The sequence below is a fragment of the Mya arenaria genome, chromosome 8 (assembly GCF_026914265.1).
Source record: "Mya arenaria isolate MELC-2E11 chromosome 8, ASM2691426v1".
Lineage (NCBI taxonomy): Eukaryota > Metazoa > Mollusca > Bivalvia > Myida > Myidae > Mya > Mya arenaria.
The window spans coordinates 24,020,376-24,032,395 of record NC_069129.1 but is presented as its reverse complement, the minus strand read 5'-3'; the positions used below and the strand labels follow the sequence as shown (position 1 = coordinate 24,032,395).

Here is a 12,020-nt window from a genome sequence, read left to right as displayed (position 1 = left end):
TCGTAAAAAGATGTTTTACATGTCAAAACACGCATCTAAAACCTCTGCCTCTCCTTTCATGGACCCTTAAGAGTGTTTGTGAGTTGTTGCGAGTCATTTACGAAAACCAGCGAGTTATTTACGGATGCTTGCGATTTACTACGAGTTGGCGATCCGTGAGGACTCGAAAGAAAAATCAGTGTAAGTGAAGGGTTGTGATCATTTGTCCGTTTCGAGCACTATGTCTTTGTTCCAATTGGTGTCTTATTAATGTGACACTTTTATTCAAAATCAAAAACAAACATATTTTTTGAGTAATAAACCTTTAACTACTTACTAAATAATGCATTTATAGAAAATATGAATTAATGATAACAAGATTGTAACCGTATATTTAATAGATGAATACGCAAAAATATTAAATGATTGATGAGTGCTAAAAGATTGACTGTGATCTAATATCGTCTCATAAGGTAGAAATACAGCATTTTCTGCACAATTCTTACAAATTAAACTCGGTATCCTCCAAAACAACCATTGTTTTCAATATTTATTCATTACATTTTGGTATAATAAAACAAATGTATTAATTTTTGAAAATCTTATTTTGGAGAAAGAGTGCATCTGTAACACTTTCATGTTTACAATTTTTGATTAAAATGGATTTATCCTCACGATAATCATTTTGATATATTTTTATATTTTAAATCAAGTTTGAATAAGTTATTTGGCGAAATCAAATAAGTTATTTAAGTTTGTTACTTTTATGAATTATTAATGAATCGGGCGCATGAGTGTGTTCGAGTCCGACTGATTGTTCAATACTGCATTCGAATTATATTTGTTCGTTTTACTTTCGCACTTACGAATTAACGGTCACTTCCTTGTACAATGCACGTGCACCACGCCCCTTTACCTGAATACCACACAGTTAGAACAAGTGACCATCTATATTTAGAAATCCTTTAGTTAAAAAGGGACACCGAGATTTATTTGTGTTGGTTTCAGCCAATACTTCAGCCCATACTTAGCAAAGCTCTTCTTAGGAATTTTGTGAAGTATACATTTTTTACGTTAGTATTTCCAATTTTTTTTTCAAGATATGCTGTTTAAGGCATATTGAACGTCAGACAAAGTGTGCAGGAACTATTTCGGAAATGCAAATGAATATTAAATGATCAATTGATCAGCAGACCTAGTTCCCTCGTTCAGAACTCGTGATTCTCTCAAATATAATTTATGAAAAGGCACCCGACCAAGGACACTCAACCGTGAATAGTTTAACATTTATTTAAAATTACTGTGACAAAAAATGAAATAAAACATTTCATGTATTTCATATACATGACCAAGGTCTTTATATCGAATCTCTTCCTACATATGTCATAAAAGGTCGACCGGTTCATCTTTAATCAGCGCAAATTGTATCGTACAGACAATCAAATGCGAGTCTTAATATTTTGTAATAAGGGAAGCATTGCTACTATTTCAACACTTCTGAGCAATGACCAATACTAAATTAATATAAAAAATGCTTATTACATTACATGTTAACTAGGTTTCACACGTGCCGCAGATGTATCAAAAATGATTTGTCTACAATATGACATTAAGCACAATTTCGCTGCCAATAGGTAAAGAATGGATCTGAAGACCAAGACCCCTCGTTGCCTATCTTGGTGACAGCACTCATGTAGCAGTCAAGTATAGAGTCATCATATTCCATCGAAACGCAGTCAACCGTATCAATACACTGCTGTTGACATGATGGCACGTTAAAGGCCGGTAAGTTGTAGTAGTTGTATACGCCAAGGTCTTTTCCAAACACGTAAAATCCAGTTGTCCCAGTAAACGTTGTGCCGTATCCATTCGGACAGCCTGTTCAAGAAATATTTGAGAAATGTCAACAAATTGTTTCTAGTTCTATTAGGTGAGCATTATATTTCGCAATGAAATATTGGTGTAAGTCTTTCAACATGTACGGTGTCATAACTTTGTCTCCATATCGCGTACGTATCCGGTAATGGACGAGCAGTACTAATATTAATATTTAAATTAGGCGGCCGCTATGTGCCACACAACATAACCCTAACCCTTACCCGAGTATAATAAATAATTATCCCTGCCTACGCCCCGCCTACTTCCGCAATTGGATGTCTTTAGACTTTCCGATCGATGAAGCTTTAGGGAGCATTTTGCAGTTCAATTATATTGTTGCAATTTGAAAAAACTGGAAAAACGCTTGCTTTTAGCAATAATTCTAATATTAATCTGTTTCTATGGACGTTAAGTTTGTACAAGTCAGCCATGTACAATTGGCTTCAAGTCGTAAAAGAGATTGAGGTTATCAGAAAACGCTCCTTAATCTATGTTTCTGACATTTTTGAGTTTAAAATGTCGCATTGAATTTAAGCTTGCCGCAGATACTTTCTGAAAGACCTAAAAGTACCACCACGGCTAAAGAAAACGGAAAGGAACATTTAACTCCAAGATCCCATGGCTCTCGAAACATATGGCAGACACCAGTACAGTTCATGGTGATAATGTGTCAAATGTGTCAGAGCAATTTCCCTTTAACTGTGAAAAAAATCGCTGCAGTCAAATACAGCCAGCAGTGTAAAGGGCACACTTCTCTAAGACAAGTAGATCTTGGCTCGCAATGAGAAGACAGGCTCTATATCAAATCATCACTGTGTACCAAGTTTTAGAGTGTTTTATCTCTAAACTTTTCATGAAGTTTGTTTCACAAAGTCCAATACCAAAAAGTGTCATATTCAAGGTCAAATAACTCTTACCAGAATATGCTCATGTTTAGGACAGATTCGCCAGGCATTACTTAACATCATGATTTTAGTATGTACCTTATATCAGAGCAATACCTCGCAAACTGTGGAAGAAGCTCTACAGTCATTTACAGCTCAATGTGCAAAACTCATAGTCAAGGTCATGCAACTCTTAGCCGAAAGCGCCGTGGCGCACGAAAAACACGCCGCGCATTACTTCATAATTATCATTGTGATATCATGGAAAGCATTAGAGTGATACCACTTGAGTTCGTTTCATATGCTTTTGGAACAGACCACCCTACCAACCTTTCGACCTACCGTAATGACTCCAATAACCCACCTTCAAGCTTCTTTTAAGATTATATTAATATTTCAGATAATGCAATGATACTTACTTTACATTTATTTAAGGTTTTACTTGCAACTCATATCTATTTATTAAAATTGTTATTTACAGAATATTGACATTTACGAGCGTACCAGAAAATGCCATTTAATTACTACACACACTTAAAATCTTACTTGTTACGCAGCTCTTGGTGTCAGCATGGTAGCTGTAGCCAGCAACACACTCACACACGACCCCATTCCTGCAGTCGGAGTTGCTAGCTGTACAATCGGCATTCACCAGGCAAATGTATGTAACATCTCCCGGTCCGGGTGGCCCCAGTGCTGTCATACCCGAAGTTGTAGGTGCAGTTGTAGTAGTTGTGGTCGTAGAAGGAGAGAGTGTCGTGCTAGTAGTCGATGTAGTCGCAACAGCCGTGGTTATTTCAGGTATGGTTGTAGTTGTTGTGGTAGGGAAATCTGTATGTGAAAATATTTAAAAAAGAATCATGACAGTATGGACTATTAGATAGGACAAAAAAATTCGGCGGGTTATGCTAGAAGGTGCCAAAATCTTCTACATTTTAATGTCGCGTAGTGAGTTCTGGCGTTATATGCGTTATAATGTTTCAGACGCACAATTCGGATTTCGTAAGGGAAAGTTTTCTGTTGATGCAATATTTATACTTATGTCAATAGTGCAAAAGTACTTAAATGAAAACAAACGTTTGTATGTTATATTTGTTGATATGATGAAATGTTTTCTATTGATAGAAATGCCTTATGGCTAAAAATGTATAAATTTGGTATCCAAGGCAAAGTACTTAGACTTGTTCGTTGATGTACGAGAAAGTAAAATTATGTTTCAGATCATGCTCCAATTATTCTGAATGTCATAATTGTGCTGTTGGCTTACGCCACGAGGAGATAATGTTGCCTCTTTTATTTTCTATCTTTTTTGAAGATCTTGAGTTGCATTTACAAAATGATATTGATTCAGGTTTGAAACTCGATGATATGGTATTTGTTTTCTTACTGTTTGCAGATGGTATGGCCATTGTAAGAAAAACGCGTACCGAAATATTGAATCATTTAGACACTTTGTTTTGTAGTACATGGGGACTTATAGTTAACACTTGAAATAAGTAAAATTATGTTTTTTTCGTAAGGACGGTGGATTATTAACCACATAACATTGGAACTACGATGGGCACCTCATTGACGTTGTCAATAATTACCTTGGAACTAAATTATATTACACAAGGACCTTTTCATTTAACCAAGAACACCTAATTGGTAAAGCTTTAAAGGCCATGAATGTCTTATTATGTAAATGACAAGAGTATGACCTCACTTTAAGAACGCGATGTTCATTGTTTGACGCTTTGTTTTGTCTGTTTTAAATTATGCTTGTGAAATTTTGGGAAATTCTCAATCAAATGAAACAGAGCTGATACACTTATATATGTTTAAGAGATTGTTTAGGGTTAGGCAAATACATGGAATGCTTGTATCTATGGTGAAGTAGGAAGATGTCCTCTTTATATACATATAGGTATATAAAAAATATACAATATTGGTTTAAAGCAGTTTAAGCTGATAATACAATCCTAAAAACTATATATGAGAAAGCTTTGTCGGATTGTTATAGCGGTAAAAGAAAGTGGATGTAAAATATTACATCGTTTCGTTGAATATCACTGTCTATGAATCATAAAACTGGAATGCATAAACGATATATATGTATTTTTGTTCGCACATATTATGAATGGGACTACTATTATGACCCTTAGTACACACAAAAAAAACGCAGTTTATTTTGAACATATTTTTTTGTCATGAAAATGTATCGAAACACATACTATACATATATGAAAACCTGTGAAAGAAAAGAACTGGCTATTATAAACGTTCGAGTTAGCATATATAGCCGAATATTATAAACTTTGTATAAAGTGTCCGCACACAAATACAACATGAAGGCAGATATCAAGAGCTTAGTTTGTACAAAACAAGCAGGGCCTATATTGACTGATGAATCTAAAGGTGGACTTAATACAATACAACTGAGACAAATTTATTCATTTTAAATAGATTTCAAACTAGCGAGTTTATAGATTTCCAAGAAAATATTATATGTACTATGTGTAAGCTGAGCCCAAAATGTTTGATATTTTTAAATTTATAAATTGTTTTACGATGTAGATCAATTTTTATTTACATATTTATGCATTTTTTGTTCCTTATGTATCGAGTATATTCTTAAGATGATTTTTTTAAACATTGACAATTTCACTTTAGATATTTATTTACTGTGCAGCTTTTGGTGTATTTTATACTCTAAAGCATCCACGCTATGATCACTGTTGCCTATCGTATATACTTTTTAGTTATGATTTTCTTAAAAGCGAGAATTTAGATTTTGCCCATATTGTTTGTTTGAACATATATATGTCATTGAAGACGAATTCCACTTGTTCATGATTTTTCCGTTGTATGCAAACTTGAGAAATGAATATTTCAAATCTAACTGGATTTTGTCTTTTCCCACGCAATCAGTTTTCTACAACATTATGTCAAAAGTGTCAAAAAATAGTATTGTACTGATTTCAAAATGTATTCACAACGCTTTTATAACAGGATATGCATCTTATTCTTATACCGGAAAGTTATGAATGCAATATTGATGTGCAAGCATGTTGATTCTTTGCATTTTGAAACATTGTTTAAAACAGTTTTCAAGAATATTATTGATATATCATTGCTTTAAAATATGTCTTGTTCATTATTGTATTATATCTATGTTGTTAAAAATATATGTATGAATAACTGTATTATGGGCCGGAGGCCTTAGATTACAATAAACTGTATGTTATGTTATTGTATATACTTTTCAGTTATGCTTTTCTTAAAATTCGTGTAGATTTTGTGTAAACTGTAGCGTGCTTTTTAGTTATGCTTTTCTTAAAATTCGTGTAGAGTTTGTGTAAACTGTAGCGTGCTTTTTAGTTATGCTTTTCTTAAAATTCGTGTAGATTTGGTGTAAATTGTAGCGTGCTTTTTAGTTATGCTTTTCTTAAAATTCGTGTAGATTTTGTGTAAACTGTAGCGTGCTTTTTAGTTATGCTTTTCTTAAAATTCGTGTAGATTTTGTGTAAACTGTAGCGTGCTTTTTAGTTATGCTTTTCTTAAAATTCGTGTAGATTTTGTGTAAACTGTAGCGTGCTTTTTAGTTTCAAGAGTTTCAAGAGTTTATTGGCGATTCGGCATGTTTGCCTTTGGCCATTTACAAACTGTCTAATTATGGCCAAGACACAAAAGCATATTGATTTATAAAGCAAATATGTGATAACATTACATATATATTCACAAAAGCAATATCCTAATAATATATACGAAAATATAACCAATAGAAGCAGCTAAACTTCTAGCTTTTCTTGTCTTAATTTCATAGCACTATATATAAACTTAGCTAAGTTTTGTAAAAATAAATCCCTCTTTACTGACATCAAATATTTAAATTAAGCCATATTTGGCCAATTAAATTTAATATGATATTTTTTTCTAAGATCTGAATAGGCTGTACAACAAAGTAGAAAATGGTATTCAGACTCCACAGTGTCATGTGAACAGAGTTTACATTTTCTGTTTTCTCTGTTAATATTCGTATATCGACCAGTCTCTATTTCCAGTGAATGAGATGACAGTCTAAATCTTGATAATTCTTTTCGGTGTTTATCATTTTTGACACACGTTAAATATTCTTCAAATAAAAATTCTTTTTTAAGTCTACAATAGTATTCCATTTTTGGTTCGGATGTTAAGTTATCATACCACGTTTGAATATATTGATCCCGTACTCTTTGGGTTAACAAAGGAGAATAATTGTAATCTGTATTAAAATCAACTAACAAATTACCATAACCCATTCTGTTTAACAAATCAGACATAGCTGAGTGCCATATATTTTTACTAGCAGGACGTATGTTATTATAATGATAAATATTGGATTGTTTTGTTAACACAAGGTGCATTAATGAATTCGGATTCATATTAATTTTTATCCAATATTTTAATGCCGTTTCTTTACAAACAACTGACAATGGAAACCGTCCTAGATCGCCTAAAACGGCGGCATTGGATGTCTGTTGTTTAACACCAAGAATATGTTTGCAGAACTTTAAATGGAGTTTATCTAGCTCGCTATGATCATATGCTCCCCAAATCTCCGATCCATATAAAATAATTGGTACAATTAGAGCATCAAACAACGATAGTTTAGTTTTAATATCTAGTGTTAATCTACTAAAGACAGATAGTAGATGGTTGTATGCCTTTAAAGCCTGTTCATTCAGCATTTTTACAGCATTATTCATATTCCCAGTATAAGAAAAGTTAATACCTAAGTAACAAAAGTTATCCACCACTTCAACAATTTCGTCATTAATTGTCCATCTAAAATTACACTGGCTTTTCCTGCTTTCAAACACACATATTTTAGTTTTTTTAATGTTGATTTTTAAACCCCAGTTACATGAATACATGTACAGAGAATTTAGCTGATGCTGTAAACTTACAGGATCAGTGGTAAATAATGCGATATCATCCGCAAACAACAGCATAAAAATAGATAGTGTGTCAATGTCTGACTCAGTTAAATTGTGAATGTCAACAGAGTCTTTAACATCATTGATAAACAAAATAAATAAAAGGGGTGATAATGGCTCCCCTTGTTTAACACCAAATGATATATCAAACATATCAGAGTAGGACATATTACTAGCATCCTTAATACAAGCCTTAACACTTCTATATATAGATTTTATCATATTTATCATCTTGGAGCTAACTCCCGATTCTACTAATTTTACCCACAATGCATCATGGATAACAAATTAGTTATGCTTTTCTTAAAATTCGTGTAGATTTTGTGTAAACTGTAGAGTGCTTTTTAGTTATGCTTTTCTTAAAATTCGTGTAGATTTTGTGTAAACTGTAGCGTGCTTTTTAGTTATGCTTTTCTTCAAATTCGTGTAGATTTTGTGTAAACTGTAGCGTGTTCGCCGAATGTGCATTACCAGATGGCGAGGGAAAATAAGCGACCCCCCCCCCCCCCCTTATTTTCTTTTATTTCTCCCTTTTACAGTGAATAACTGTTGTATTACAAATAAAATGGACATATTTTCCGAAGATCTTTTAGTTAAATTTAACATATATATCAAAAGATATATCAATATTTCTTATGATGAAGTGACTGTTAAATTGTTAAAGATACCCTCTTACTCCCAAATAAGATGTACCACAATAAATACATTTTTTTAACCGAAAAGGATGAATAAATATCGAAAACAATGTTTTTTATGAAGGAAACCGTGTTTACTTTGAAAGAAAGGGGTGAAGAAAACACCATTTTTATACCTTAAGAGACTTAAGTTTATCACTGTAAATATTTTAGGACTCACTAGTCATTTGATAGTGGTGCGTTGTCAGCTATTAAATACACAATTACAACATTGTTATCAGAAATTAATATTTTCACTAAATGCATTATTTAATTAGTAGTTAAAGATTTATCACTCAAAATTTATGTTTGTTATATATGTTTATGTATTAATTTAAAAAAAAAGTATCACTTTATATGGTGTACTCACAACATTTCGGCGAGCAGTGTCCGATGGTGAGACAATTTTCGTGGTTCCTGAACGTATCGGCCATCTGAAAAAAGGGCTTACTTTAACAAGAGCATCACGAAGGAATACCGAAACTAGTTTGTTTTTGTTTTATTTTCTCAGTATACTGATGGGCATATCAATATCAAAGCAAGAACGATCTTTCGTATAAATGATTGTACTTGCTTTTATGGGTCAACAATACAATGTGTTCGACACGAAGGACAACGATCATTTGGACACAAAGGCTATTAAATTTCTCTACTTTGTCAACAAGTAGCTCTAAAGAATTTGCTCCGCTTAAGGACCTCGCTTAAGTTGCCGCAGTTATTTTTTGTGACATTAAATGAAAATAATGTGTGTATTCATCGTCGGCAACCACGGTACTTTCTTTCGTTATACTTCATACATACCGTGAGACAGTTGTCTGACAAAATCTCGTTTTAATGAATATGCATGCGGCACGAGAGACAACTCTTCTTCCAATGCGTATGCATGTTACACTCAAATATTGTTCAATAACGTTAAAGTTTCAGTAGCCTCCGTGTCCGTTTGGCCTTGACTACTGCCAAATATTGTTGTACTGAGAAAGCGGACCCGGTTCAACCACGGCAATCGCCAGAATATTTTTCAACCGTAAAGCATCTGGTACTTTGCGGAACCAATGAAACTGCCTCATTAATTATTAATGATTACGGGATTTTCGTGGCCAAATTTGGCCACGGTACACAATGAAGCTTAGCGTAGTGTATATCGTGGGTATCAGACGATGATGCGTAATATGCACCAAAATACACCAATTTAGCCTTTTCAAGGGTAGAAGCCCCTCACCCCGATATTACATGTAAACGTTATATTGCCGGTATTGGGTGAGAAGGGCGCACATTGAGTTACGCACCAAAGTAACACACCATACAACGCCAAATTTTGGAACTACACCTGCATACGTAGTATCCCTACCGGTATCATGTCCCCAACTTCTACGTCATAATACCGGAACCCAGGTCGGGCCTCCAGCCCTTCACTTCCCTCGCAGACGAACGTCGCGTGAAGTTCGCATCGGTTCTCGCCAAAATTGAATGACGTACAATTATGTCGTCTGCAACCTTCCATGCATTTTAATCGGCTGACACCCGTTGATACAATGAAGGGTGTGCCTGAAATGCCCTTATCCGAAAGGGGAATGCTGCGTGCGACTCCATACTGAGTGGTTTGCGATTTCGTTAGACGTAACAATAAAATTGCACAAACAAGTATACAATTTGCTTTTTCGTTAGTCATATTCAGAGCCTGTTTCAGAATAAATCCTGCGAACTGTCTGAGTTTAGTTTAAAAAAAATAGATTGGAGTATTTTGCTACTCATAATCTTTCCTCGTTATGATGAATTATTCCATGTTGATTCAATTTATTGTCACTTTTAATTACATTCCATAAGGGTCTATAGAAGGAAGATAATCAGTGTTATATACAATGAATGTTCTTCACTCTTGGGAATTATTAAGAGATTACCAAGCTTTCATAACAATATCCTTTCTCACCTCACTGTTTTGGCATTTATTTTGAACATGGTTAGGTAATCGACCCCTTACTGAAATCATAATTTGTTTAAAATACGCATATCCCTAGTAAAGAGGAATATCACATCTGCATCATAAATGATTATACATTTTGCAAATTACGTAAATCATTTAACGAAGTTATCCAAGCCAATAAATTTGAGTAATGCATTTCTCGCCGCTTTTCCTGTTACTGAATTGTACTTTACTTGTTCTGAATAAAAAGTTCCATGCCGCTAGTTTTGCCACAGAACCTATTTATTCAATTTCCGTAACATCATAATATTGTTGTTCAGCTATTGAAATAAGAGTAACGGGTAGTCGCATATCCCAGATAAATGTAACGTGTTTATTGTTGATTAGAAATTAATCAATGTTAGGCAAATTGGCAACTCAACTCAACTCACCTCAAGCCTGTTATAAAAAAATCCTAACAAATTGAAAATAACTCAAGCACCGGACCTACGGGAACATGAATCGTCACAAAAAAGCCTAAACAACGGGCCACACCCACTCACAAGCAGGCATCTCAGCCACATGCGACTGGATATCGAAATACCGATAACTCCAGCATGAACGCGCTGGCGTTGATGTACTTTAGGTTTGGTTTTGGATATAATGACCTGTTATAGTTTTCACATACTGTGCCAACTTATTTAGAATAGCAAACGTAAATCATATATTAAGACGGTGATCAACTGAGAAAAACAAGACGCCTATTTCGTATACGAATCAAAATATGTTTAAGGTATTTGACCTCAAACATTTAATACGAACCATGTCTTCGAAAAGGCATCTACCTTGGTCAGCCGAGAGTGTTTGTAATGTGTTAATCAGAATGGTACGGAACTAATCGATGTCAGGCAAGGTAGCAATGACCTGTTTCAGTTTTCACAAATTGTGCCAATAAGTCCCGACTTATTCTGCGTATCATATCGACGTGTTGTCGTCTTCCTCAGCACTATTAACTTGTTCCCTACAAGTATTAGAAAAAAAACTCCACATAAATGTATAAATAATGTTATATTAAATGCCAAACTGAAAAGATAAATCTGCATGAGACAGGATTCATACATGATATATGCAACACAAATCCAAAGTTTGTACATTCAAAGTCAGAGAAAATTTGACAATAATGAGAACGATGTTTATTTTATCCCGTCTGAGTGTCGAATGATCGATTCAATACAAATGGTCCCCGAGGAAACCTTATTTACGCACGAACAGCCAAACCAGTTCTAATTCTATACCGCAGATGTAAAAATGCACTTATTTTGCATACAATGCGTACATCGTATTTGAGGCGATGCACTTTTGTATTTATTTGATTTTTGAAATCGCCATTTCTTAAATGTTTAAACTCAGGAGAAGGGACTTACATCACATTATCGACTGAGAAAAACAATGCGACTATTTGTAAACGATTCAAAATTGCAAATAATACCAATGAAATTTGGCGTTATGCATTACGAACAAATTGAAACCATTGTCTTCGACAAGGCATGAGCATCTCCCTTGATCAGCCCTTAGACTTGGAATACGTTTGAAAAATGACAGGATTTTCTTAGTTTGTTTATGAACAATTTTTTACTTGTATACATATTTTCCACGTTTTTCTTTACGAATGGGAAAATCTGCCTCGAGGGCACGTGAGAAAGCCGTTATCGAGCATGCCCGAGGGTGAATTTTTCCGATTCAGAAA

The 12,020-nt window shown here is 34.2% G+C and overlaps 1 protein-coding gene and 1 long non-coding RNA gene across 3 annotated transcripts in view; one reads left to right on the top strand and one right to left on the bottom strand.

Moving 5' to 3' along the window:
- Positions 1-12,020, top strand: part of LOC128242563 (uncharacterized) — a 35,107-nt gene that overhangs the window by 19,506 nt on the left and 3,581 nt on the right. The window contains exons 5-6 of one of the 2 annotated variants that reach the window (XR_008262638.1): positions 1,614-1,764; positions 3,299-3,402. This is a non-coding gene — a long non-coding RNA (uncharacterized LOC128242563). Of the gene's footprint in view, positions 1-1,613; positions 1,765-3,298; positions 3,431-12,020 lie in introns of those variants that run through there. The other variant, XR_008262637.1, reaches the window with a different exon arrangement.
- Positions 1,244-10,169, bottom strand: LOC128242562 (uncharacterized). The gene is made up of 4 exons (XM_052959755.1): positions 9,722-10,169; positions 8,744-8,807; positions 3,288-3,572; positions 1,244-1,857 (listed from the first exon to the last, which is right to left on the bottom strand). Exons 1-4 carry the CDS (start codon positions 10,040-10,042, stop codon positions 1,589-1,591), a joined length of 939 nt encoding a protein of 312 aa, XP_052815715.1. The 5' UTR covers positions 10,043-10,169; the 3' UTR covers positions 1,244-1,588.

Excerpts from the sequence above, each read along its gene's own strand:
- LOC128242562 (XM_052959755.1), bottom strand. The coding sequence starts at position 10,042 with ATGACTAACGAAAAAGCAAATTGTATACTTGTTTGTGCAATTTTATTG. Across the intron at positions 3,573-8,743 it reads ACACTGCTCGCCGAAATGTT|ATTTCCCTACCACAACAACT; the intron begins GTGAGTACACCA and ends TTTCACATACAG. Across the intron at positions 1,858-3,287 it reads CACCAAGAGCTGCGTAACAA|GCTGTCCGAATGGATACGGC; the intron begins GTAAGATTTTAA and ends TTTCTTGAACAG.